The sequence below is a fragment of the Pseudoliparis swirei genome, chromosome 11 (assembly GCF_029220125.1).
Source record: "Pseudoliparis swirei isolate HS2019 ecotype Mariana Trench chromosome 11, NWPU_hadal_v1, whole genome shotgun sequence".
Classification (NCBI taxonomy): Eukaryota; Metazoa; Chordata; class Actinopteri; order Perciformes; family Liparidae; genus Pseudoliparis; species Pseudoliparis swirei.
Window position 1 is genome coordinate 13660272 of NC_079398.1, and position 27674 is coordinate 13687945.

At 40.5% G+C, this 27674-nt stretch overlaps 1 protein-coding gene across 14 annotated transcripts in view; it reads left to right on the plus strand.

Moving 5' to 3' along the window:
- The window catches only part of LOC130201715 (elastin-like), a 71466-nt gene extending 44275 nt beyond the window's left edge, over positions 1–27191 (plus strand). For 6 of the 14 annotated variants that reach the window (XM_056426810.1, XM_056426806.1, XM_056426809.1 and 3 more), the window contains 10 exons: positions 691–744; positions 21188–21217; positions 21362–21523; positions 23093–23155; positions 23302–23331; positions 23476–23637; positions 25311–25373; positions 25520–25549; positions 25694–25855; positions 26960–27191. In XM_056426810.1, coding sequence (XP_056282785.1) covers positions 691–744; positions 21188–21217; positions 21362–21523; positions 23093–23155; positions 23302–23331; positions 23476–23637; positions 25311–25373; positions 25520–25549; positions 25694–25855; positions 26960–27063 — 860 coding nt within the window. In that variant the 3' untranslated portion in view covers positions 27064–27191. Of the gene's footprint in view, positions 1–690; positions 745–19152; positions 19249–20578; positions 20609–21017; positions 21042–21187; positions 21218–21361; positions 21524–23092; positions 23156–23301; positions 23332–23475; positions 23638–25310; positions 25374–25519; positions 25550–25693; positions 25856–26941 lie in introns of all 14 variants that reach the window. The other 8 variants (XM_056426818.1, XM_056426819.1, XM_056426820.1 and 5 more) reach the window with 8 other exon arrangements.
- Positions 27192–27674: the final 483 nt, after the last annotated feature.

The window sequence follows — 27674 nt, forward strand, 5'->3', positions numbered from 1 at the left end:
ATAAATCCACAAACCAAGAGTTAAATCCACATAGAAATGCATAAATATGTTTATAATTTTTATTTTCCCTTTATAGAAATCTTAATTTATTTCCGTGTGTATTGAAATGTATTTGTGAATCGTTCTGCGTGCATTTGTAAATTGAATATATTTGTGAATATTCGTGTTTGCATTTGTGAGTCTCTCTCTGTGCATTTGAAACTAGAACGGGCAATCGGTAGAGCGCATACCTTCGCATATCACAAGATTGGGCATTGAATTATGAACATGTTGGCATTAGTTGCATGCGAAGGTAATTATTGAGACTGATCTGACCCCATAATGTTTTGCCGTCTGCTTACTCGCGTATGTCATGCATACCAATGCTTGCCTGGTGGCGCTGTCCTCACCGTGAACATAACAATACATACCATTCAGTTGATGAACTCACACTTATATTTTATTGAATATTTATTAAATAACTATTCTCAAAGGCTTTTTAATGGATGCTCATTTTAAATATTTAAAACAAATCTCACGTACCCCCATTTGCAAACCACTGAGTTAGAGGATCATTCACCATCTGTAAATAATTGTTATTTGAGTTTCACTTTTTGTTCTTCGATTACACACGTTTTAAATGCAATACAAGTTATTCCTTGGCTTAATAGAGGAAGTATAAGATACCCTCTGTTTTCCTCTTGTGTCCAGATTGGAAAGTTGCGCCTTTTCTCCAGACACGAGTGGAAGACATGGATCCTTTGGGTGAGCATTTGTTCCTTTGGCATTAATATATTTAATCTAAAGTACCGATTCTTTAACTCGTGTGGTTTCCGAATGAACAAATACTGATGATTGTAACCATATGGCACAAGTCGTTGATCAAACCAGCTGTTTATCTTGTGTTTCAGTGAAGGCTGCGGCCATAGGAGCGGGAGCAGGTGAGACTTTGTTTACTTTTTCAACTGAACTTAACACACCATGTTTACATGCTACACCTGAATCGTGAATGATCTAAAGTCATCTTGAAGTGGCCAAACGAATCGCAACACAGATTCCTCTGCTGTGCTGTTGCCCATATGCAGTAGGTGCTGTTGTCCTGGCTCCTTTTGTTCTGGCAGTAGTGGCAGCAGGAGGTGTGGTGGCTGGTTTGCAGGCAGCAGGTAAAATACATGATTTGAACTTTCTCAAACTCAACTGGAATAAATCTGAAATACTCATCATCGGCCCTAACTCAGCCCAGACCTTCTCTCTCAACATGGCTCCATGTCCCTCAGTCCGTTACAGTACCCTCCCACCACAATGTCCCTTGGCCCTGAGGGGGCAAACAAAGTCTCTCAGGTGGACAGGGGCCCTGCGGTTCCTCTGAGGCAGCCGTCTGCCCTGAGGAGAAGTAAAAGGGGACGCTGGAACCAAGGCATGGGAAGGGGAGGAGTCTCTGAAGGACGGCCGAGGGGGGGTCATTGGAAGGTTTAGGGGTAGTTCTAGAGTCCAAGGTTCCTCGTGTCCCAAGCTTGTGTCCCGGTGGAATGCCTGTCTCTGTGCAGGGCGACTTTCCTTCCTCCCGGTGGCAACTGGACCCTTTACACCACCTCTCCAAGTCTCTCCAGTCCTCGACAGGGTCACACCCATTCACTATCGGTAGCTAGGGTGATTGACAGGTTTCACAGGTACACAGAGGTCATGAGACCTTCATTGACCTCCTGAACTCAGTCATTGCCATAACAAATCTTATCTAGAACAACTTATTCCTGTAAACACAACAGCACAATATCCGTTACAGTCTGTTCAGAACTCTGCCGCTCGACTGCTCACCTCCACCCGCCGCTATGAACATATTAGCCCGGTCCTACACAACCTTCACAGGATCCAAGTCAAATACAGGATGGACTTTCAAATATTACTCATCACTTACAAAGCCCTAAACAACCTGGCCCCTCCCTACCTTTCAGATCTCCTCTCGGACATGACTCATTCCGCATAGCTTCTCCAGTTGTTTGTTTGTTTGTTTTGTTTGCTCCTTGTCTTTCTATTTAGTCTGTTCTGTTTGTCTCTGCCCTATGTAAAGCATCTTTGAGTGTATAGAAAAGCGCTATATAAATACAAAGTAATATTATTATTGTTATTTCGATCTTGTGATTTACATTTTTTATTAATCTTATAATCTACCATTAAAAAGTTGTCCTGCTTTTCTCTCATAGATTTCCCACCGAATCAAAGAGCTGTTTTTAATTCTATATTTTATAAAGTGTAATCTTGCTCTATCGCTGCAGTAGGAACCACGGCAACTGTGGCGGCCATTGGAGGAGCATTTGCGGGATGGATCACGCGCGGCTTCGTCGAGGAGGAACAAAAAGCATGAAATACTTTTACTTTTACCAAATTTAGAAAGCAATAGCTAATTAAATCAGTCTGTTACCCAAGGAGCAATTTTGTCATCTCAGACAACTGAAATGTTTTGTTCAATAAATTGATGTAACCTGTCAAACATTCTGGTTCAGTCTATTTTTTGTAAATATTTAAATGTCTCATGATCTCCACCTGAAGCAGGTTTCTGCTTTTCTCTTATGGATGTCCCACCGTATCAAACAGCTGTTTTGTATTCTATACATTGAAAACAATAAAACAAACTAAAAGAATGAAAGCTTAATTGACATGAGAACTTGGCAACAGTTACATCAACAACCTGTTATTATGAGAACAGGATTTGGCACAAAATAACATTCAAACTTGAGTTACGGGATGTTTCGATATAACCCGACGCAGAAACATCGGAATCAACTCAAGAATGAGGCTGCAATCTTTTTCAGGCCTTTTCTGATCGCACATTTTCATTCAACGCTTGTTTTGTCTCCTCACTGGAATGTGATTCATCACACTGGTGTGACATGGGACTCACGGTAGTGTCAGAAAAACATTTCTAAACATATTAAATACTATTTCATTAATTTATTCTAGGTAATAAAGTGTTTTAATCCAATATTTTGCTATTAAGCTTTGCATTCATGAATTGGGCCTGAGCCATGAAATGATCAAACAGATGGGATTTTAACTTGAAAAATGTATTTTATTGGATTCTTCAGTGATTTCCTAATTTAAAGATTGATTTATAAACAATATAAGCAAATGTGCATATGATGGTTTATAAAATATTACAAGATTATTAATGTATTTAACTTACACTATTCATCAATGTTTCATCTGGTTTGCTCATACATGAGTCCCACATGCTGGTGGCTCTGTGAGGCTGTGAAGCACCTTTGAGCTAAATGATGACGTCAGCATGCTCACGGGCTCAGCGTGTAAATAATGCTGACACGCTGATGTTTAGCCAGTATAATGTTGATCATGTTCATTATTTTAATGAAGCGTAACAGCCTGCTAATATTAGCTTAGCATCACGAAACACAAACAGCTGAGGCTGATGGGTATTTAGTTTTGCAGATGTTTAGTCATCACCCAAAGTACTCTTGAATCAAATATCACCTCAGACCACATCAACCAAACATCACTGTTCTCCTGAGAACCACGTAATCCTCCTACAGTTTTATACAGACACATATTTCCACTAAATCTATAACAGCTTGATGCTCATCACTGTAGCCTATATGTTTCTGAAAACACAAAATGAGCAGCCTGTCATTGTTACCCCTATAAAACATAAAGAGTCCTTGAACTGAGGAAGCGTTGCTGCAGGTCATAACTTCAATAAATAATGAAAATACCACCCTCTACTAGTGATGCTTTAGTATTACAGCAAGGTGTTTTAGAGTCATCACAATTTAAATGAGACACTGGAGATTTGAAGAATTGTGTTGTGGCAGCTGTCTCCAATTTGGCCTCGGCTGCTCAGTTGAGAGTGGAGGAGGAGGTGAGCAGAGGCGTAGTCTGCTCGGTGTTGTGTGGAACACAATAAAAACATGTTATCCAACGGAACCTTGTGGTGCGTGGCTGATTCTTGGTGCTTTTGGGGGAAACCCGCGGGTAACGGTGCGAGAGCTGCTACATGTGTATTTAGTAGTGGTGGTGAGATGAAGCCTCATGAGGCATCGAACCACTTCAGCCAATTGGTTCGAGAAAGGGTTCATTTCTCGAAGCTTCATGTGCACACGACACCACCTACTGGCCAAGTGCATAATCACAGGCAGCTGTATCTGAACCACATAATGTGATGCATTGAATGTTTGTGTCTGTTATGGCTGTTGGGAATGACTATGAATTTCAAAAATGTATGACCAAATCATTTCTGTACATACATTATCACATATGTGCATAATAAAATATTTTTTGAATGTATTCTGTGTGTGTAAATGTTCCCAAAATGGTAGTATCATATGATACGGCAGGTTGTGTAATAATGTTATGTCACTTTAGGAAAATGGCATGGGCTTAAGCAGGCAGAGGACAGTGAACGTGTGTGTGTGTGTGTAACTAGGAAGAGGGGACTGAATATGCTTGTGTAACTTGGACAGTGATGTACAGAACAAGTGACATTTTATTCATTTTTATTCAGAAATAACAGTTTCTCAACAGTTCCATCTTATCACCTATCCTTCTCTCCTCACTCTCCTAACTCTCCAAACTATCTCTCTCTCTAAACTCTCCAAACTCTCAACCAACAACCCACATGTTGAATGGAGCCTGAGGGGTTTATATTGCTGTCAAACCTCCCGGCAATATCTGAACCACTTCCCGAAGCAGTCACGTGGTACAGCCGGGCAGCGAGGCTTCGGACGTCATCATTTTTGGCTCCTCCCCTAAATGAAGCAAGCCTCGATACGCGCTTCGAGGAAACGCCCCCTCCATACTCGACACACGCTTCGAAGCGTCGGCACATCTCGTAACAACACTAGTGTTTACTTTACATGTTAGAAACGTACACAAGCGCCATATATATATATATCAGGCATGAGAATCCCTCACCTTTCGGCGAAATTCGCCGTTTTGAAACCAAAATAGGTGACTTACGTGAATCGTGTAGATCCGAAGAGTATTTGTTTTGGGGTAGGGGGGGTCAATTGGCCGGCTGGTGTTTATGAGATAGGAGTGGGACACGGAGAAAATGTGGAGTGGTGCTCTTCGCAATAAAACATCTTTGATGGGACGTGTCGTGTCTCGGCCAATCAGCGTCAAGATGTCTTCAGCGTTTGGTGGTTTAGGTTAGCTTGAATGTTAGTCCGCTACATCTGCTGCTGTCACGCTGCACGGTGTAGCGATACGGGGACCACTGGTTAAGAGCGATGTGATTTAGCATATTTTTAGTATCGATACTTCATTAAAAGAGCGATCAGAGCGCACACGCTGCTCCGTGTCGAGCTGTCTGCGCAGACTGCGCAGCGCTAACAGAGAGTGGCGTTAAGTGGCGGAATTTTCGGCTTTAAAAATACAAATAAAAAAAGATGCCAGAAGTGAAATGTTTAAGTTCAGTCTGTAAAGTTCTGTAACTCTACAGCTGCTCATCCTGATGAACTCTGTATCATCTGGTCAGAGACTAACGGCCTCATAGTGTATCATCAATGCTATGATGGGACCATGTAGTTTCATTAATATCTTGTAGGCTAATACTAATATTACTGCCATTTGTTAAGTGTTGAAAAAGTTGGTAAAAAGTGAACCATACAGATATTTTATTTATTACTATTATAAATAAATATACCAGTGTCTTATTTATGGTATACTGTTTTTATGGTATTGTATCAGTATCATGATATTTATGGCAGGTATGGCATAGATTAGAAGATCGTGACAACCAGGTAGAGGCAGAACAGACTCAAGGAACAGACTCATGGAACAGACTCAAGGACCAGACTCATGGAACAGACTCGAGGAACAGACTCGAGGGACAGACTCGTGGCTCAGCAGAGCACAAGACTTGAAGACTTGTTCACGCCAAAAAAAAAAGGAAGTTGGTTCATGAATGACCATATTATCCACAATATTACTATTATTATAGGGCCCGATCACTGACTTGGTGTCAGAATGGAGGACCTACAGATTATCATACAACGTCCAACATCGATGTTCGTGAAAGTCACCAGCACCCCCCCCCCCCCCTCCGCCTGTCCTTCTCACCTTTTTCACCCCTGACCCGTTTTCATGCCTGATATATATATTAATGCTATGTTCGCTCGCTTCGGCGGTGCTATATTTTGATAGTTATTAAGTGTGTAGTAGTTAAAGAGAAGACGGTTAATTAAGGCTAGCGCCGTTTAGCTAGCGGATGTTAATCGCGAGCTAGCGTTTTAGCACAATTATAGCATCAGTAACCTGCCTGAGAATTACATTGTTCCATGAAAGATAGATAGTTACATGTTGTGTCCCGTGACAGATATAAACAGTAGTATGTACACATTAAGACAAGACATTGTCCGTGACGTCACTGACAAGGTCACCATGGAAACATTTTCACTGACATATGTATCCAGGCCCGGGGTGGGTAATCGGGAGAATCGGGAGAGTTCCCGGTGGGCCGCTTCACTTCTGGGCCGGTCGAGAATTTTATTTGTTGACATTTGTCACGTTAGTCCATCTTCTCTTAAAGTGGGCTAAACACGTTCCGCATTCTGACACCGCAGCCTCTGCATGGGTTGTACCATGCGAGGAACTTCACCCCTCCCAAATAATAGAGTTGGTTCAGTCCATTATGGAACTCAACCAACTCAGTTTGGGAGAGGAGAACTTCACCCCTCCAAAATAGAGTTGGTTCGGTCCTTAGCCGTCTTTTCCAAAAACTTTTCTCAGCTACGGATAGCTGGGCCGGCCCGACCGCAACGATATGCGTCAGAGAGGATGGACGGGAGGAAGAAGGCAGGAGGGGCTGAAAAAGCCAGGTTGAAAAAAGGAAAGCCATTGGAGGAGGATGCTGCCAAATGTGCCAAGCTTACAGATTTATTTTCAAGAGAAACACAAGTGGCAACTGGTAAAGAGAGACAGAGGCCTAATGATTAGCAACATAACTATTCGGCTAACGTTGTAGCCTTGATTAATATCATTGTAGCGTTGTCAACCTATTCCCAATATCAAAATATTAAATTTAATTAAAATATTAGCCTTTTTATATCACGCAAAATATGGTGATCCATAGACTTTGCAAATATTGATATATACTATTGATATTGATATTGAAGTATGCAGTAATATCACTCTTAATTTTTCTTTGTAGCTTCGGAGCAGCAGATAAGACAGTCTCCTGCTGAAAATGATGAGCCCGACATTTGCAATGAGGAGGCCATGACTACAGGGACATGTAGAGAGGATAACAGTGGACACTATATGAATTAAAGTTATATATTCTAAGAAAGAGCAGTATATGACAGTACTTGATGAACCAATATGCATTGTTTGCTCAGAAGTGGGTGTAGTAAAGGAGTAAATCACCACTATATAATACTCATGCAGAAAAATGATAATGACCATGACAATGACGGCCCCCATGAGGTCTCACTCCAACAAATCTGGCCTACTGCCTCATCTGAGTCTGACACCCCTGCTATGCCCTTCTGCCTTTTTTAATGTTGTGCATATTTGTTGTTAACTTCTCATTTTAAGTGGATTATTATTGTTGTATTTAACCGTTACATTATTTGTTGGATCATGGTATGAATAAAAGAGCTACAGGATAGTAAGAGCTGAGCTGTTGCTTCATTTATCCAATTTCCACTATACCATGAAAAAAGTGGGCTGGTCTTGAGCCTGAAATTCCCGGGCTGAAAAGTGGCCCCACTCCGGCCCTGTATGTATCCACTCCCCAACGGGGTGGGACGGTTTTGTGAGTCACCTTGTGTGATTACTCCGGCTACACCCCACCCCATCCCGGACACTGCGGTCAACTCAGCCAACACCCGGATCTCCGTGCTCAACTCAGCCGACACTTAAATGTCTGCACCTATAGACTGATGTTGACGGTAAACGCATTCGATCGGGAGCGCGCGATGGTTTTGATAAAGTTAGCGGAAGGATTCACGTGACACAACATCCGGTTTTGCAAAGTTAGCGGAAATAACTCCGTGAAACAACATCCGTTTTTCAAAATAAGATGTCGACAAATCATACACTAGCATATACAAGTAGACAATTAACTGATTTTGAATCTTTATAGATCGTTTCTGAGATTTAGCTTAAATTATGCAAACATTAAAACTTTTTTACTGTACCAAGGAAGAGTTTATAAAAATAAAAGTCTGACTTTTGTATGTTAAAAAAATCCTGTATATAGATTTCCCCAAGAGTTCCAGGAAATGAATGATGCAGCTGTGTTCAAGACAGTCCTGACTTCCATTATCCTGGAAACCAAACTTATCTACGGTCCCAATTGGGAGATATTTCAGAGTAAAAGTCCTAAATGTTTACGAGAAATCGGTCATTTCTTTCATGTTTGAGGTGCTTTAAATATGTTTTTCCTCCAAACACCCGGCATTGACTGATGCAGCTGTGTTCAAAACAATCCTGACTTCCATTATCCTGGGGATCAGACATATCTACGGTCCCAATTGGGATATATTTCAAAGTAAAAGTCCTAAATGTTTACGAGAAATCGGTAATTTCTTTCATGTTCGAGGTGCTTTAAATATGTTTTTCCTCATAACCCCAGGAAATGACTGAGGCAGATGTGTTCAGGACGTCGTTTTTTATTCGACTAATCCTAATATATTTCAAAATGAAAGTCACACATTTGAACATTAATTCAGAACATTTTGAAAATTACGATTTTAGAACATTAAAGTGACACATTTGAACTGTTAATTATTTAAAGTGCAATTACAGAAAAAATAAAATAAAACTTTATTTTGCACAAATTAGAATAAATGGAAAATAATAAATGGAAAAAATGTTGCACATCCTTTTGGTGCAATAATTAGGAACACAGACAGCAGTTCCAGTTGGAATTTGATGCTTTCTGAAGGGTTTGTGTGTCCATTCCGAGGCACTGGCTGTGGAACCAGCAGGAACAGCTGTCACACTGAATCTAAAAAAAAGAGAGAAAATTAATCACCTTTAACTTGACCAAGGTTACATGCTGTTTTGTTATTTAAAATGTAACAGTTTGGAGCTTAATATAATAATGTTTTACAATAAAAACATTTTTTTTGTATTACACCATGTGCTACATTTATTACAATGTTCAACAGTTTGGGGGCCAAAATAATAATGTATACATTTTATTTTAAAATGATCTTACCTTCAAAATAATAGCCTTTTTTTTAACTATGTTATTTTTCTCATTTGATCATTTATCAGCTCACCATCACATGATGTCAACAATCTTAAAATAATAAACACTATCATGCAGTCAGAAGACTAAAACGGATGATGAACTGGTAGGACTCCGGCCAGAGCTCTTTGTTGCATGTCATTCTCCATTACTTGTTGAACATAATCCCTCTATTATCTTATAAATAATACGTTCAAATTGCCCAAACAAACAATGATGCGAGTCAAATAATTACTTACCCAGTCAGTGAAAGCAGGCCCTGGACCGGGTGGTTTTTTGGCCGAGCACATTGAACATTTGTACTCCGATTCAAACAATAAGATAAAAACACACTTATTAGATCTTGAGTACTACACTAAAAAAATATGGGTAGCAAAAGTTCTCACTCACCTGATGCTTTCAATATTTTATATTAGAGGTCACCAACTAACTAAGTTAGACAAGTTGGCTGTCGTGCAAAGAGAATTAAACTAATTGAATGCTGCTTCAGTCTCCTGTCTAATCACACTTGGGTTCTCACTGCATTCTTACAAAGTCCCAGCCACATGCTAAGCTTTAACTTTGGGTGACACGATGTAAATGGGATTTGTGAATGTACACAACACTCACTGGAAGTTTCTGGTTAGTAGGAACTACATTTATATTCATCATTTTGATCTTTTATTGTTTTATGGATGTTGGGAATAATCTTTGACTGATATTTCATGTCATTCTTGTGTTTTTAGTACATCAGTGCTGCCCGAGGCAGCATTTATTTGGTGCATCCCTGTGCATCCTCATCATCTGTTGGCTTCTAGATATCAAAATTGCATTATTAATGTAAAGCTTTAAACTATTTTCGTCGAGACTAACAACATGGTCAAATCTGTATTAATAACTGCATTCATGCAAGTGTATTACATACAAAATACAACATGAAGCTGCTGATTTACAGGTGTTTTACATTCCTGTTCATTGTGCAACCATACCAAGCTTGTTGAAAGCCCTTTAATGGCCTAATCATTATGGTCAAGATCTTTTGTTGTTGTTGGAGCTTGTGGTGTGATTGTTTCTGTTGTGCTCTGAGAAAAACACAAATATTGTATTTGATACAAACATTGTATTTATTACATGTTATGCGATTTCAACATATTGAATAGTAATTGTTAGCTTTAAAAAAAAGTTTACCTTTTTGTGTTATTTGAAAAGAAAAGGCTTGGTCAAGGGCGTCACATAAACTCCTCGTTTATTCTGTTTTCTCTGCTTCCACCTCTCAACATCCACCAGGTGTGTCTACACGTAATCCAAAAAATATGAACAGTGAATTAATTGTGAGGATATCCATGACAGTTACATCATCACAACTTTATAATTTAAAGTAAATCATTTCTGATTTAATGGATTGACAGACTGTTATGCTAGGTTAGGTGCTTTTTTAATGTCATTGATGTACTAAATAACTAAATATTCTACAATACAAGGACCTTTATGGATAATGTCAAAGCATTTAAACATTTTACCTTCTTCCTCCTCTTCAAAGAGTCACTGTATTCCCTAAGAAGGGCCTTCAGGGTGGTTTTGTAGGTGTGGACAAAGTCATCCAGTCTGGTCAGTCGTCTCCGTTGAAAACGGATCTTTTTCAGATCCCATTGACTTTTCTCCATTATTCCTTGCGTTTTGTTGTCTTGAGTGTAATTCTGGATTTGAACATATACAGTACATTATATAGCATAAACATTTTGTGATTAACCTGATCTTGATCTTTCTCTGTAATATCCAGGATGGATTAATGCACATTTATTTTAGTATCATCATTTTGGCTTATAGTATCTGTTGTTAGGATCTGTGTGTTTCCTGTTTTATGTTGAAGTCCCTGTCTCGTTTCCTGTTTCCCTGCTCTTCCCTCCCTGTGCTTGTCTGTTTCTTTCCTGATTGTTTCCAGCCACGCCCTGATTGTTTCCACCTGTGTCTCCACCTGTGTCTCGTTCCCCTGTGTATTTAATCTGTGTCCTTCTGTTTGTCTGGTGTCGGATCGTCCTTTTTGTTCATGTGTGGTGTTCCTGTCCTGGAAATAAAGCTGATTTCTCGTGAAACTCCGGCTGCGTTTGGGTCCTCCACACCGCACCATAACACCTGTGTGGGTCTACATGAAGCTCTTTTGAACACTTTCAAAAGTGAAAGAAATGACCGATTTCTCGTAATTCAATTCAATTCAGTTTATTTGTATAGCCCAATTTCACAAATTACAAATTTGTCTCGGAGTGCTTTACAATCTGTACACATAGACATCCCTGCCCCAAAACCTCACATCGGACCAGGAAAAACTCCCAAATAACCCTTCAGGGGGGAAAAAAAGGGAAGAAACCTGCAGGAGAGCAACAGAGGAGGATCCCTCTCCTAGGATGGACAGATACAATAGATGTAATGTGTACAGAAGGACAGATTTAGAGTTAAAATACATTCAATGAATATGACAGAGTGTATGAATAGTTCATAGTAGGCATATTAGGACTTTTAATTTGAAATATCTCCCAATTGGGACCGTAGATAAGTTTGATTTCCAGGATAATGGAAGTCAGGATTGTCTTGAACACGGCTACATGAGTCACTGCTGGGGGTTTTGAGGAAAAACATATAGAACCTCAAAGATGAAAGAAATGACCGATTTCTAGTAAACATTTAGGACTTTTACTTTGAAATATCTCCCAATTGGGACCGTAGATATGTCTGATTCCTAAGATAATGGAAGTCAGGATTGTCTTTAACACGGCTGCATCAGTCACTGCCGGGGCTTTTGAGGAAAAACATATATAAAGCACCTCAAACATGAAAGAAATGACCTGATTTCCTAGGTAAACATTTAGGACTTTTACTGTGAAATATCTCCCAATTGGGACCGTAGATAAGTTTGGTTTCCAGGATAATGGAAGTCAGGACTGTCTTGAACACAGCTGCATCATTCATTTCCTGGAACTCTTGGGGAAATCTATATACAGGAATTTAACATACAAAAGTCTGACTTTTATTTTTATAAACTCTTCCTTGGTACAGTAAAAAAGTTTTAATGTTAGCATAATTTAAGCTAAATCTCAGAAACGATCTATAAAGATTCAAAATCAGTTAATTGTCTACTTTTATATGCTAGTGTATGATTTGTCGACATCTTATTTTGAAATACGGATGTTGTTTCACGTAGTTCTTTCCGCTAACTTTGCTAAACCGGATGTTGTGTCACGTGAATCCTTCCGCTAACTTTATCAAAACCCTCGCGCGCTCCCGATCGAATGCGTTTACCGTCAACATCAGTCTATAGGTGCATAGAAATATAAGTGTCGGCTGAGTTGACCGCAGTCCTAGTTCGCCTATTGCAATCGGCGGTCCTGGTTACAACAATAGAGATAACCTACCACCTCAGACATTGTTGTTGTGAAAGAAGCGTTACCTAACTCAACTTCAGTAATATAAAACCAGCCCAGTTCAAGGCTCGCCACTGCCAGTGATCGCGCTCGCTCTCTCTCGACATGAACCTTTGTGAGTAAATACTGGTGGACCAGCTTCACCAGCAAGGCCACCCTTGTGGACCAGCATTATTAATGAGTTCTTGCTGGTGGACCAGCATCATTAATGAGTTTTTGATGGTGGACCAGCATCATCTATGAGTTCCTGCTGGTGGACCAGCATCATTTATGAGTTCTTGCTGGTGGACCAGCATCATTTATGAGTTCTTGCTGGTGGACCAGCATCAAACCAGCATAAACCAGCATAGACCAGCACAAACCAGCATAGACCAGCATAGAAAGTATGCTGGTCTATGCTGGTTTTTCTAGCAGGGCATGGAAACATTTTCACTGACATATGTATCCACTCCCCAACGGGGTGGGACGGTTTTGTGAGTCACCTTGTGTGATTACTCCTACACTCAGGGTTGCCAGGTCTGTGTGACAAAACCAGCCCAATGGCCAATACAACCCAGCCCAATATCAGAACTCAAAATATGCCCGTGCCAAACCATATACACTGCTTTTAAAGTCCATGTCCATGTGTGTACGTGCTGATCTGGAGTCAGTTTGCTAGGATTTGGGTATAAATAAATTATTTCATTTAAAATATGGATTTTTATTTAAAGATATTCATGTGATTTGCATGCAAAATAGGTCTACCCGAACCAGCGGACACAAAAGTAGCCCAATTCCGCGGGAAAACCGCGGACCTGGCAACACTGCCTACACCCCACCCCATCCCGGACACTGCGGTCAACTCAGCCGACACCCGGATCTCCGTGCTCAACTCAGCCGACACTTAAATTTCTGTGCACCTATAGACTGATGTTGACGGTAAACGCATTCGATCGGGAGCGCGCGAGGGTTTTGATAAAGTTAGCGGAAGGATTCACGTGACACAACATCCGGTTTTGCAAAGTTAGCGGAAATAACTCCGTGAAACAACATCCGTTTTTCAAAATAAGATGTCGACAAATCATACACTAGCATATACAAGTAGACAATTAACTGATTTTGAATCTTTATAGATCGTTTCTGAGATTTAGCTTAAATTATGCAAACATTAAAACTTTTTTACTGTACCAAGGAAGAGTTTATAAAAATAAAAGTCAGACTTTTGTATGTTAAAAAATTCCTGTATATAAATTTCCCCAAGAGTTCCAGGAAATGAATGATGCAGCTGTGTTCAAGACAGTCCTGACTTCCATTATCCTGGAAATTAAACTTATCTACGGTCCCAATTGGGAGATATTTCAAAGTAAAAGTCCTAAATGTTTACGAGAAATCGGTCATTTCTTTCATGTTTGAGGTGCTTTAAATATGTTTTTCCTCCAAACACCCGGCATTGACTGATGCAGCTGTGTTCAAAACAATCCTGACTTCCATTATCATGGGAATCAGACATATCTACGGTCCCAATTGGGATATATTTCAAAGTAAAAGTCCTAAATGTTTACGAGAAATCGGTAATTTCTTTCATGTTTGAGGTGCTTTAAATATGTTTTTCCTCATAACCCCAGGAAATGACTGAGGCAGATGTGTTCAGGACGTCGTTTTTTATTCGACTAATCCTAATATATTTCTAAATGAAAGTCACACATTTGAACATTAATTCAGAACATTTTGAAAATTACGATTAAAGTGACACATTTGAACCGTGAATTATTTAAAGTGCAATTACAGAAAAAATTAAATAAAACTTTATTTTGCACAAATTAGAATAAATGGAAAATAATAAATGGAAAAAATGTTGCACATCCTTTTGGTGCAATAATTAGGGACACAGACAGCAGTTCCAGTTGGAATTTGATGCTTTCTGAAGGGTTTGTGTGTCCATTCCGAGGCACTGGCTGTGGAACCAGCGGGAACAGCTGTCACACAGAATCTAAAAAAAAGAGGGAAAATTAATCACCTTTAACTTGACCATGGTTACATGCTGTTTTGTTATTTAAAATGTAACAGTTTGGAGCTTAATATAATAATGTTTTACAATGAATTTTTTTTTTTGTATTACACAATGTTCAACAGTTTGGGGGCCAAAATAATAATGAATACATTTTATTTTAAAATGATCTTACCTTCAAAATAATAGCCTTTTTTTTAAACTATGTTTTTTTTCTTATTTGATCATTTATCAGCTCACCATCACATGATGTCAACAATCTTAAAATAATAAACACTATCATGCAGTCAGAAGACTAAAACGGATGATGAACTGGTAGGACTCCGGCCAGAGCTCTTTGTTGCATGTCATTCTCCATTACTTGTTGAACGTAATCCCTCTATTATCTTATAAATAATATGTTCAAATTGCCCAAACAAACAATGATGCGAGTCAAATCATTACTTACCCAGTCAGTGAAAGCAGTCCCTGGACCGGGTGGTTTTTTGGCCGAGCACATTGAACATTTGTACTCCGATTCAAACAATAAGATAAAAACACACTTATTAGATCTTGAGTACTACACTAAAAAAATATGGGTTGCAAAAGTTCTCACTCACCTGATGCTTTCAATATTTTCAGAGCGAACTGTTTCCGCTGATCTTCCATTTCTTTGAGTGTCGTGCCAAATACCATGTTTGGCATGATTGGGAAGGCCTCCATGACTTTGTTTGCGATCTAAACAATGGCACAATATGTGATGTACATGTGAGCGATTGCAGATGCTGTTAAAACAACTAAAATCAAAAATACAGAATTGATAAATATTAATTTGGGAAAAGCTTGGTCTTAGAGAAATATTGATCTCACCATGATTACCACCAACCCACATCTGTTGCCATCTTGCTGCACTGGGTGTTGCATAACCGCTCCCTTCCATTTGACATCCACCCAGTCAGACTTGCTGTGGCAGATCCTTCACATTTTGAAGTACTCACTGTGTGAGAATATTTCATGAAAATGTCAGTGTGAATTATATGTACAATACCCATGAAATTTGTATGTAATATGCGAAAACGACGTCAATGTCTCTGTAAGTTGTTGGGCTCCCACATTTTGACAACATCTTTCTGGAAGCCTCTGTAACTCGAGTCAAAGCCTTACATCCTGAAATATTGGACATAACTAAAAGTGCGTGATATAATCTGTGTCTCTGTCTGTCAGACTGTGCGTTGCAACGCTCTCCAAGGTGCTGTTCCTGCTCCCGGGAACAGCAAGGGAGCTATCCAGCAGTTTGTAAACTTCATGAACCAACCCAATAACATCCTTGTCTAATCTTTGACTTCAACTGTTTCTTAACATACAGACTATATAGGCTCTGTTATATAATGTTTTATGTGCTTAATCAAATATCGATTCACTCATTAGTACCAGACAGAGAAAGGCTTCTCTTTTCATCTTAACTTCTAATCTGTTTTATCTTTTTTTATTTCTGCACAGCACATTAGAGGTCACCAACTAACTAAGTTAGACAAGTTGGCTGTCGTGCAAAGAGAATTAAACTAATTGAATGCTGCTTCAGTCTCCTGTCTAATCACACTTGGGTTCTCACTGCATTCTTACAAAGTCCCAGCCACATGCTAAGCTTTAACTTTGGGTGACACGATGTAAATGGGATTTGTGAATGTACACAACACTCACTGGAAGTTTCTGGTTAGTTGGAACTACATTTATATTCATCATTTTGATCTTTTATTGTTTTATGGATGTTGTGAATAATCGTTGACTGATATTTCATGTCATTCTTGTGTTTTTAGTACATAAGTGCTGCCCGAGGCAGCATTTATTTGGTGGATCCCTGTGCATCCTCATCATCTGTTGGCTTCTAGATATCAAAATTGCATTATTAACGTAAAGCTTTAAACCATTTTCGTCGAGACTAACAACATGGTCAAATCTGTATTAATAACTGCATTCATGCAAGTGTATTACATACAAAATACAACATGAAGCTGCTGATTTACAGGTGTTTTACATTCCTGTTCATTGTGCAACCATACCAAGCTTGTTGAAAGCCCTTTAATGGCCTTTTCATTATGGTCAAGATCTTTTGTTGTTGTTGGAGCTTGTGGTGTGATTGTTTCTGTTGTGCTCTGAGAAAAACGCAAATATTGTATTTGATACAAACATTGTATTTATTACATGTTATGCTATTTCAACATATTGAATAATAATTGTTAGCTTTAAAAAAAGTTTACCTTTTTGTGTTGTTTGAAAAGAAAAGGCGTGGTCAAGGGCATCACATAAACTCCTCGCTTATTCTGTTTTCTCTGCTTCCACCTCTCAACATCCACCAGGTGTGTCGACACATAATCAAAAAAATATTAACAGTGAATTAATTGTGAGGATATCCATGACAGTTACATAATCACAACTTTATAATTTAAAGTAAATTATTTCTGATTTAATGGATTGACAGACTGTTATGCTAGGTTAGGTGCTTTTTTAATGTCATTGCTGCACTAAATAACCAAATATTCTACAATACAAGGACCTTTATGGATAATGTCAAAGCATTTAAACATTTTACCTTCTTCCTCCTCTTCAAAGAGTCACTGTATTCCCTAAGAAGGGCCTTCAGGGTGGTTTTGTAGGTGTGGACAAAGTCATCCAGTCTGGTCAGTCGTCTCCATTGAAAACGGATCTTTTTCAGATCCCATTGACTTTTCTCCATTATTCCTTGCGTTTTGTTGTCTTGAGTGTAATTCTGGATTTGAACATTTACAGTACATTATATAGCGTAAACATTTTGTGATTAACCTGATCTTGATCTTTCTCTGTAATATCCAGGATGGATTAATGCACATTTATTTTAGTATCATCATTTTGGCTTATAGTATCTGTTGTTAGGATCTGTGTGTTTCCTGTTTTATGTTGAAGTCCCTGTCTCGTTTCCTGTTTCCCTGCTCTTCCCTCCCTGTGCTTGTCTGTTTCTTTCCTGATTGTTTCCAGCCACGCCCTGATTGTTTCCACCTGTGTCTCCACCTGTGTCTCGTTCCCCTGTGTATTTAATCTGTGTCCTTCTGTTTGTCTGGTGTCGGATCGTCCTTTTTGTTCCTGTGTGGTGTTCCTGTCCTGGAAATAAAGCTGATTTCTCGTGAAACTCCGGCTGCGTTTGGGTCCTCCACACCGCACCATAACACCTGTGTTGGTCTACATGAAGCTCTTTTGAACACTTGCGAAAGTGAAAGAAATGACCGATTTCTCGTAAACATTTAGGACTTTTAATTTGAAATATCTCCCAATTGGGACCGTAGATATGTCTGATTCCTAAGATAATGGAAGTCAGGATTGTCTTTAACACGGTTGCATCAGTCACTGCCGGGGCTTTTGAGGAAAAACATATATAAAGCACCTCAAACATGAAAGAAATGACCCGATTTCCTAGGTAAACATTTAGGACTTTTACTGTGAAATATCTCCCAATTGGGACCGTAGATAAGTTTGATTTCCAGGATAATGGAAGTCAGGACTGTCTTGAACACAGCTGCATCATTCATTTCCTGGAACTCTTGGGGAAATATATATACAGGAATTTAACATACAAAAGTCTGACTTTTATTTTTATAAACTCTTCCTTGGAACAGTAAAAAAGTTTTAATGTTAGCAGAATTTAAGCAAAGTCTCAGAAACGATCTATAACGATTCAAAATCAGTTAATTGTCTACTTTTATATGCTAGTGTATGATTTGTCGACATCTTATTTTGAAAAACGGATGTTGTTTCACGTAGTTCTTTCCGCTAACTTTGCAAAACTGGATGTTGTGTCATGTGAATCCTTCCGCTAACTTGATCAAAACCCTCGCGCGCTCCAGATCGAATGCGTTTACCGTCAACATCAGTCTATAGGTGCACAGAAATGTAAGTGTCGGCTGAGTTGACCACGGAGATCCGGGTGTCGGCTGAGTTGACCGCAGTCCTAGTTCGCCTATAGCAATCGCCGGTTGCAGATATTATTGCAGATGACCTACCACCTCAGACATTGTTGTTGTGAGTCTGTTTGGGTTACGTTACGATGTCTTTCATTGTTCAGTTATTATAGTTTTTTATAGTTTCGATTTCAAAGAAGCGTTACCTAACTCAACTTCAGGAATATAAAACCAGCCCAGTTCAAGGCTCGCCACTGCCAGTGATCGCGCTCGCTCTCTCTCGACATGAACCGTTGTGAGTATCACCGTTCTTTGACAATAATTATAGTCATTTGAAAGTCCTGATACTTTTATTAATATAGGTTTTTCTTATTTAAAAAAATAGGTAATGATATGCCAAATGTCGTTGATTTCGTAAAATAACTGGAAAGGTTTATCTCGATGTTTATCTTGTGTTTCAGTGACTGCTGCAGCCTGGGTGGTGGGAGCAAGTAAGACTTAGTACAGCCTTCATGGATCAACTGTGTTTACTTTTTCAACTGATTTAAACAGACGTTAATGTAAAGTGCCGTTTACATGCAAAACGTATCATGCATGATCCTGTTAAAGTGGCCTGACAAATAATAATACCATGAACAACAAAGCTCTCTCTGCTGTGTTGCCCATGTGCAGTAGTTGCTGTTGCCCTGGCTCCTGCTGTGGGAGCAGAGGCTGATGCAGTCGCTAACAAGGAAGGAGTGGCAGTAGGAAGTGTGGTGGAGGCAGCAGGTAAAACATATTATTTGAACTTTCTCACAAAAGACACAACATTAACAGGGTGTTACACTCTCACACGTCGGAACATCTAACGCCCTCGTGTTTGTGTTCATAACATCACCCGTAGGCTCACACAGCTCGGTGACTTTCACCGACTCTGGATGAAAGACTGCAGCTTCCAGCGAGACTAGAGTAGCAGCAGTCAAGACGCTGAGATAAGCCCCGCCCCTCTAAGGCGGGAATGAAGCGAATGGCGCTCATGTGATTGGTTGATAATGAAGGCGACATTTGATTGGCTACAGATAGTTCTATGTTTAAAAAAACGCGATATTTATAGTTGAGCCATGGCAGAGGAGTCTCAAAAATACGTGCGCATGTATGTAGCGTTCCACAAACACATGCATTGCGATCCACAAATAAATACATATAAATCCACATAGAAATGCATAAATATGTTTATGATTTTTATTTTCCCTTTATATAAATCTTAATTTATTTCCGTGTGTATTGAAATGTATTTGTCAATCGTTCTGCGTGCATTTGTAAATTGAATATATTTGTGAATATTCGTGTTTGCATTTGTGAGTCTCTCTGTGCATTTGAAACTAGAATGGGCACTCGGTAGAGCGCATACCTTCGCATATCACAAGATTGGGCATTGAATTATGAACATGTTGGCATTAGTTGCATGCCAATTGGATACAAATTGACCGTGCTATGGTAAAAATAAGATTTTGACCTTTTCATGACCTTGACCTTGACCCGATCGATCCCAAGATCTAATCAAAGGGTTCCCGGATAATAACAATCATCCCACCAAATTTCATGCGATTCGGTTTAATACTTTTTGACTTATGCGAATAACACGCACGCATACAAATACACGGCGATCAAAACATTACCTTTGCATTTTCAATGCAAAGGTAATTATTGAGACTGATCTGACCCCATAATGTTTTGCCGTCTGCTTTCTCGCATATGTCATGCATACCAATGCTCGCCTGGTGGCGCTGTCCTCACCGTGAACATAACAATACATACCATTCAGTTGATGAACTCACACTTATATTTTATTGAATATTTATTAAATAACTTTTCTCAAAAGCTTCTTAATGGATGCTCATTTTAAATATTTAAAACAAATCTCACATACACGTAATGGGGGTACACGTACCCCCATTTGCAAACCACTGAGTGAGAGGATCATTCACCATCTGTAAATAATTGTTATTTTAGTTTCACTTTCTGTTCTTCGATTACACACGTTTTAAATGCAATACAAGTTATTCCTTGGCTTAATAGAGGAAGTATAAGATACCGTCTGTTTTCCTCTTGTGTCCAGATTGGAAAGTTGCGCCTTTTCTCCAGACACTAAAGACAGGAGCACGGTGGCTCAGTGGTTAGCACTGTCGCCTCACAGCAAGAAGGCCCTGGGTTCGAATCCCGGTCGTTCCAGGTCCTTTCTGTGTGGAGTTTGCATGTTCTCCTCGTGTCTGCGTGGGTTTACTCCGGGTACTCCGGTTTCCCCCACCATCATAAAGATATGCACCGCAGCCTCACCCCGGTTCGTATGGATGTGAATGAATGTTGGTGGTGGTCGGAGGGGCCGTAGGCGCTGATTGGCTGCCACGCTTCCGTCAGTCTGCCCCAGGGCAGCTGTGGCTACTGATGTAGCTTACCACCACCGGGATGACTGTGTGTGTGTATGACTACTGGACTCTGTAAAGCGACTTCGGGTGCCTTGAGAAGCGCTATATAAAATAAATGATTCTTATTATTAGGAGTGGAAGACATGGATCCTTTGGGTGAGCATCTGTTCCTTTGGCATTAATATATTTAATCTAAAGGACCGATTCTTTAACTTGTGTGGTTTCCGAATGAACAAATACTGATGATTGTAACCATATGGCACAAGTCGTTGATCAGGCCAGCTGTTTATCTTGTGTTTCAGTGAAGGCTGCGGTCATAGGAGCGGGAGCACGTGAGACTTTGTTTACTTTTTCAACTGAACTTAACACACCATGTTTACATGCTACACCTGAATCGTGAATGATCTAAAGTTATCTTGAAGTGGCCAAACGAATTGCAACACAGATTCCTCTGCTGTGCTGTTGCCCATGTGCAGTAGGTGCTGTTGTCCTGGCTCCTGCTGCTCTGGCAGCAGCAGGTTTCAGCTCCGCTGGGATAGCAGCTGGCTCCATTGGTGCGAAGATGATGTCAATGGCTGCAGTCGCTAACGGAGGAGGAGTGGCAGCAGGAAGTGTGGTGGCTGGTTTGCAGGCAGCAGGTAAAATACATTATTTGAACTTTCTCAAACTCAACTGGAATAAATCTGAAATACTCATCATCGGCCCTAACTCAGCCCAGACCTTCTCTCTCAACATGGCTCCATGTCCCTCAGTCCGTTACAGTACCCTCCCACCACAATGTCCCTTGGCCCTGAGGGGGCAAACAAAGTCTCTCAGGTGGACAGGGGCCCTGCGGTTCCTCTGAGGCAGCCGTCTGCCCTGAGGAGAAGTAAAAGGGGACGCTGGAACCAAGGCATGGGAAGGGAAGGGAGGGAGTCTCTGAAGGGACGGCCGAGAGGCCGGGGTCATTGGGAAGGTTTAGGGGGGTAGTTCTAGAGTCCAAGGTTCCTCGTGTCCCAAGCTTGTGTCCCGGTGGAATGCCTGTCTCTGTGCAGGGCGACTTTCCTTCCTCCCGGTGGCAACTGGACGCTTTACACCACCTCTCCAAGTCTCTCCAGTACTCGACAGGGTCACACCCATTCACTATCGGTAGCTAGGGTGATTGACAGGTTTCACAGGTACACAGAGGTCATGAGACCTTCATTGACCTCCTGAACTCAGTCATTGCCATAACAAATCTTATCTAGAACAACTTATTCCTGTAAACACAATAGCACAATATCCGTTACAGCATAATAAATAAATACATATAAATCCACATAGAAATGCATAAATATGTTTATGATTTTTATTTTCCCTTTATATAAATCTTAATTTATTTCCGTGTGTATTGAAATGTATTTGTCAATCGTTCTGCGTGCATTTGTAAATTGAATATATTTGTGAATATTCGTGTTTGCATTTGTGAGTCTCTCTCTGTGCATTTGAAACTAGAACGGGCACTCGGTAGAGCGCATACCTTCGCATATCACAAGATTGGGCATTGAATTATGAACATGTTGACATTAGTTGCATGCCAATTGGATACAAATTGACCGTGCTATGGTAAAAATAAGATTTTGACCTTTTCATGACCTTGACCTTTGACCCGATCGATCCCAAAATCTAATCAAGGGGTCCCCGGATAATAACAATCATCCCACCAAATTTCATGCGATTCGGTTTAATACTTTTTGACTTATGCGAATAACACGCACGCATACAAATACACGCCGATCAAAACATTACCTTTGCATTTTCAATGCGAAGGTAATTATTGAGACTGATCTGACCCCATAATGTTTTGCCGTCTGCTTTCTCGCGTATGTCATGCATACCAATGCTCGCCTGGTGGCGCTGTCCTCACCGTGAACATAACAATACATACCATTCAGTTGATGAACTCACACTTATATTTTATTGAATATTTATTAAATAACTATTCTCAAAGGCTTTTTAATGGATGCTCATTTTAAATATTTAAAACAAATCTCACGTACACGTAATGGGGGTACACGTACCCCCATTTGCAAACCACTGAGTTAGAGGATCATTCACCATCTGTAAATAATTGTTATTTTAGTTTCACTTTCTGTTCTTCGATTACACACGTTTTAAATGCAATACAAGTTATTCCTTGGCTTAATAGAGGAAGTATAAGTTACCGTCTGTTTTCCTATTGTGTCCAGATTGGAAAGGTGCGCCTTTTCTCCAGACACTAAAGACACGAGTGGAAGACATGGATCCTTTGGGTGAGCATCTGTTCCTTTGGCATTAATATATTTAATCTAAAGTACCGATTCTTTAACTTGTGTGGTTTCCGAATGAACAAATACTGATGATTGTAACCATATGGCACAAGTCGTTGATCAGGCCAGCTGTTTATCTTGTGTTTCAGTGAAGGCTGCGTTCATAGGAGCGGAAGCACGTGAGACTTTGTTTACTTTTTCAACTGTACTTAACACACCATGTTTACATGCTACACCTGAATCGTGAATGATCTAAAGTTATCTTGAAGTGGCCAAATGAATTGCAACACAGATTCCTCTGCTGTGCTGTTGCCCATGCGCAGTAGGTGCTGTTGTCCTGGCTCCTGCTGCTCTGGCAGCAGCAGGTTTCAGCTCCACTGGGATAGTAGCTGGCTCCATTGGTGCGAAGATGATGTCAACCGCTGCGGTCGCTAACGGGGGAGGAGTGGCAGCAGGAGGTGTGGTGGCTGGTTTGCAGGCAGCAGGTAAAATACATTATTTGAACTTTCTCAAACTCAACTGGAATAAATCTGAAATACTCATCATCGGCCCTAACTCAGCCCAGACCTTCTCTCTCAACATGGCTCCATGTCCCTCAGTCCGTTACAGTACCCTCCCACCACAATGTCCCTTGGCCCTGAGGGGGCAAACAAAGTCTCTCAGGTGGACAGGGGCCCTGCGGTTCCTCTGAGGCAGCCGTCTGCCCTGAGGAGAAGTAAAAGGGGACGCTGGAACCAAGGCATGGGAAGGAAGGGAGGGACTCTCTGAAGGGACGGCCGAGAGGCCGGGGTCATTGGGAAGGTTTAGGGGGGTAGTTCTAGAGTCCAAGGTTCCTCGTGTCCCAAGCTTGTGTCCCGGTGGAATGCCTGTCTCTGTGCAGGGCGACTTTCCTTCCTCCCGGTGGCAACTGGACCCTTTACACCACCTCTCCAAGTCTCTCCAGTACTCGACAGGGTCACACCCATTCACTATCGGTAGCTAGGGTGATTGACAGGTTTCACAGGTACACAGAGGTCATGAGACATTCATTGACCTCCTGAACTCAGTCATTGCCATAACAAATCTTATCTAGAACAACTTATTCCTGTAAACACAATAGCACAATATCCGTTACAGCATAATAAATAAATACATATAAATCCACATAGAAATGCATAAATATGTTTATGATTTTTATTTTCCCTTTATATAAATCTTAATTTATTTCCGTGTGTATTGAAATGTATTTGTCAATCGTTCTGCGTGCATTTGTAAATTGAATATATTTGTGAATATTCGTGTTTGCATTTGTGAGTCTCTCTCTGTGCATTTGAAACTAGAACGGGCACTCGGTAGAGCGCATACCTTCGCATATCACAAGATTGGGCATTGAATTATGAACATGTTGACATTAGTTGCATGCCAATTGGATACAAATTGACCGTGCTATGGTAAAAATAAGATTTTGACCTTTTCATGACCTTGACCCGATCAATCCCAAAATCTAATCAAGTGGTCTCCGGATAATAACCAATCATCCCACCAAATTGCATGCGATTCAAAGAAGATGTTGACCTTTTCATGACCTTGACCTTTGACCCGATCGATCCCAAAATCTAATCAAGGGGTCCCCGGATAATAACAATCATCCCACCAAATTTCATGCGATTCGGTTTAATACTTTTTGACTTATGCGAATAACACGCACGCATACAAATACACGCCGATCAAAACATTACCTTTGCATTTTCAATGCAAAGGTAATTATTGAGACTGATCTGACCCCATAATGTTTTGCCGTCTGCTTACTCGCGTATGTCATGCATACCAATGCTCGCCTGGTGGCGCTGTCCTCACCGTGAACATAACAATACATACCATTCAGTTGATGAACTCACACTTATATTTTATTGAATATTTATTAAATAACTATTCTCAAAGGCTTTTTAATGGATGCTCATTTTAAATATTTAAAACAAATCTCACGTACACGTAATGGGGGTACACGTACCTCCATTTGCAAACCACTGAGTTAGAGGATCATTCACCATCTGTAAATAATTGTTATTTTAGTTTCACTTTCTGTTCTTCAATTACACACGTTTTAAATGCAATACAAGTTATTCCTTGGCTTAATAGAGGAAGTATAAGATACCGTCTGTTTTCCTCTTGTGTCCAGATTGGAAAGTTGCGCCTTTTCTCCAGACACTAAAGACACAAGTGGAAGACATGGGTCCTTTGGGTGAGCATCTGTTCCTTTGGCATTAATATATTTAATCTAAAGTACCGATTCTTTAACTCGTGTGGTTTCCGATTGAACAAATACTGATGATTGTAACCATATGGCACAAGTCGTTGATCAGGCCAGCTGTTTATCTTGTGTTTCAGTGAAGGCTGCGGTCATAGGAGCGGGAGCAGGTGAGACTTTGTTTACTTTTTCAACTGAACTTAACTGACCATGTTTACATGCTACACCTGAATCGTGAATGATCTCACGTTATCTTGAAGTGGCCAAATGAATCGCAACACAGATTCCTCTGCTGTGCTGTTGCCCATGCGCAGTAGGTGCTGTTGTCCTGGCTCCTGCTGCTCTGGCAGCAGCAGGTTTCAGCTCCACTGGGATAGTAGCTGGCTCCATTGGTGCGAAGATGATGTCAACCGCTGCGGTCGCTAACGGGGGAGGAGTGGCAGCAGGAAGTGTGGTGGCTGGTTTGCAGGCAGCAGGTAAAATACATTATTTGAACTTTCTCAAACTCAACTGGAATAAATCTGAAATACTCATCATCGGCCCTAACTCAGCCCAGACCTTCTCTCTCAACATGGCTCCATGTCCCTCAGTCCGTTACAGTACCCTCCCACCACAATGTCCCTTGGACAAACAAACAAAGTCTCTCAGGTGGACAGGGGCCCTGCGGTTCCTCTGAGGCAGCCGTCTGCCCTGAGGAGAAGTAAAAGGGGACGCTGGAACCAAGGCATGGGAAGGGAAGGGAGGGAGTCTCTGAAGGGACGGCCGAGAGGCCGGGGTCATTGGGAAGGTTTAGGGGGGTAGTTCTAGAGTCCAAGGTTCCTCGTGTCCCAAGCTTGTGTCCCGGTGGAATGCCTGTCTCTGTGCAGGGCGACTTTCCTTCCTCCCGGTGGCAACTGGACCCTTTACACCACCTCTCCAAGTCTCTCCAGTACTCGACAGGGTCACACCCATTCACTATCGGTAGCTAGGGTGATTGACAGGTTTCACAGGTACACAGAGGTCATGAGACCTTCATTGACCTCCTGAACTCAGTCATTGCCATAACAAATCTTATCTAGAACAACTTATTCCTGTCAACACAATAGCACAATATCCGTTACAGTATGTTCAGAACTCTGCCGCTCGACTGCTCACCTCCACCCGCCGCTATGAACATATCAGCCCGGTCCTACACAACCTTCACAGGATCCAAGTCAAATACAGGATGGACTTTCAAATATTACTCATCACTTACAAAGCCCTAAACAACCTGGCCCCTCCCTACCTTTCAGATCTCCTCTCGGACATGACTCATTCCGCATAGCTTCTCCAGTTGTTTGTTTGTTTTGTTTGCTCCTTGTCTTTCTATTTAGTCTGTTCTGTTTGTCTATGCCCTATGTAAAGCATCTTTGAGTGTAAAGAAAAGCGCTATATTAATACAAAGTAATATTATTATTGTTATTTCGATCTTGTGATTTACATTTTTTATTAATCTTATAATCTACCATTAATAAATTGTCCTGCTTTTCTCTCAGATTTCCCACCGAATCAAAGAGCTGTTTTTAATTCTATATTTTATAAAGTGTAATCTTGCTCTATAGCTGCAGCCGGTCTGTCAGGAACCACGTCAGCTGTGGTGGCCACTGGAGGAGCATTTATGGGATGGATCACGTGCGGCTTCGTCGAGGAGGAACAAAAAGCATGAAATACTTTTACTTTTACCAAATTTAGAAAGCAATAGCTAATTAAATCAGTCTGTTACCCAAGGAGCAATTTTGTCATCTCAGACAACTGAAATGTTTTGTTCAATAAATTGATATAACCTGTCAAACATTCTGGTTCAGTCTATTTTTTGTAAATATTTAAATATCTCATGATCTCCACCTGAAGCAGGTTTCTGCTTTTCTCTTATGGATGTCCCACCGTATCAAACAGCTGTTTTGTATTCTATACATTGAAAACAATAAAACAAACTAAAAGAATAAAAGCTTAATTGACATGAGAACTTGGCAACAGTTACATCAACAACCTGTTATTATGAGAACAGGATTTGGCACAAAATAACATTCAAACTTGAGTTACGGGATGTTTCGATATAACCCGACGCAGAAACATCAGAATCAACTCAAGAATGAGGCTGCAATCTTTTTCAGGCCTTTTCTGATCGCACATTTTCATTCAACGCTTGTTTTGTCTCCTCACTGGAATGTGAGTCATCACACTGGCGTGACATGGGACTAACGGTAGTGTCAGAAAAACATTTCTAAATATATTAAATACTATTTCATTAATTTATTCTAGGTAATAAAGTGTTTT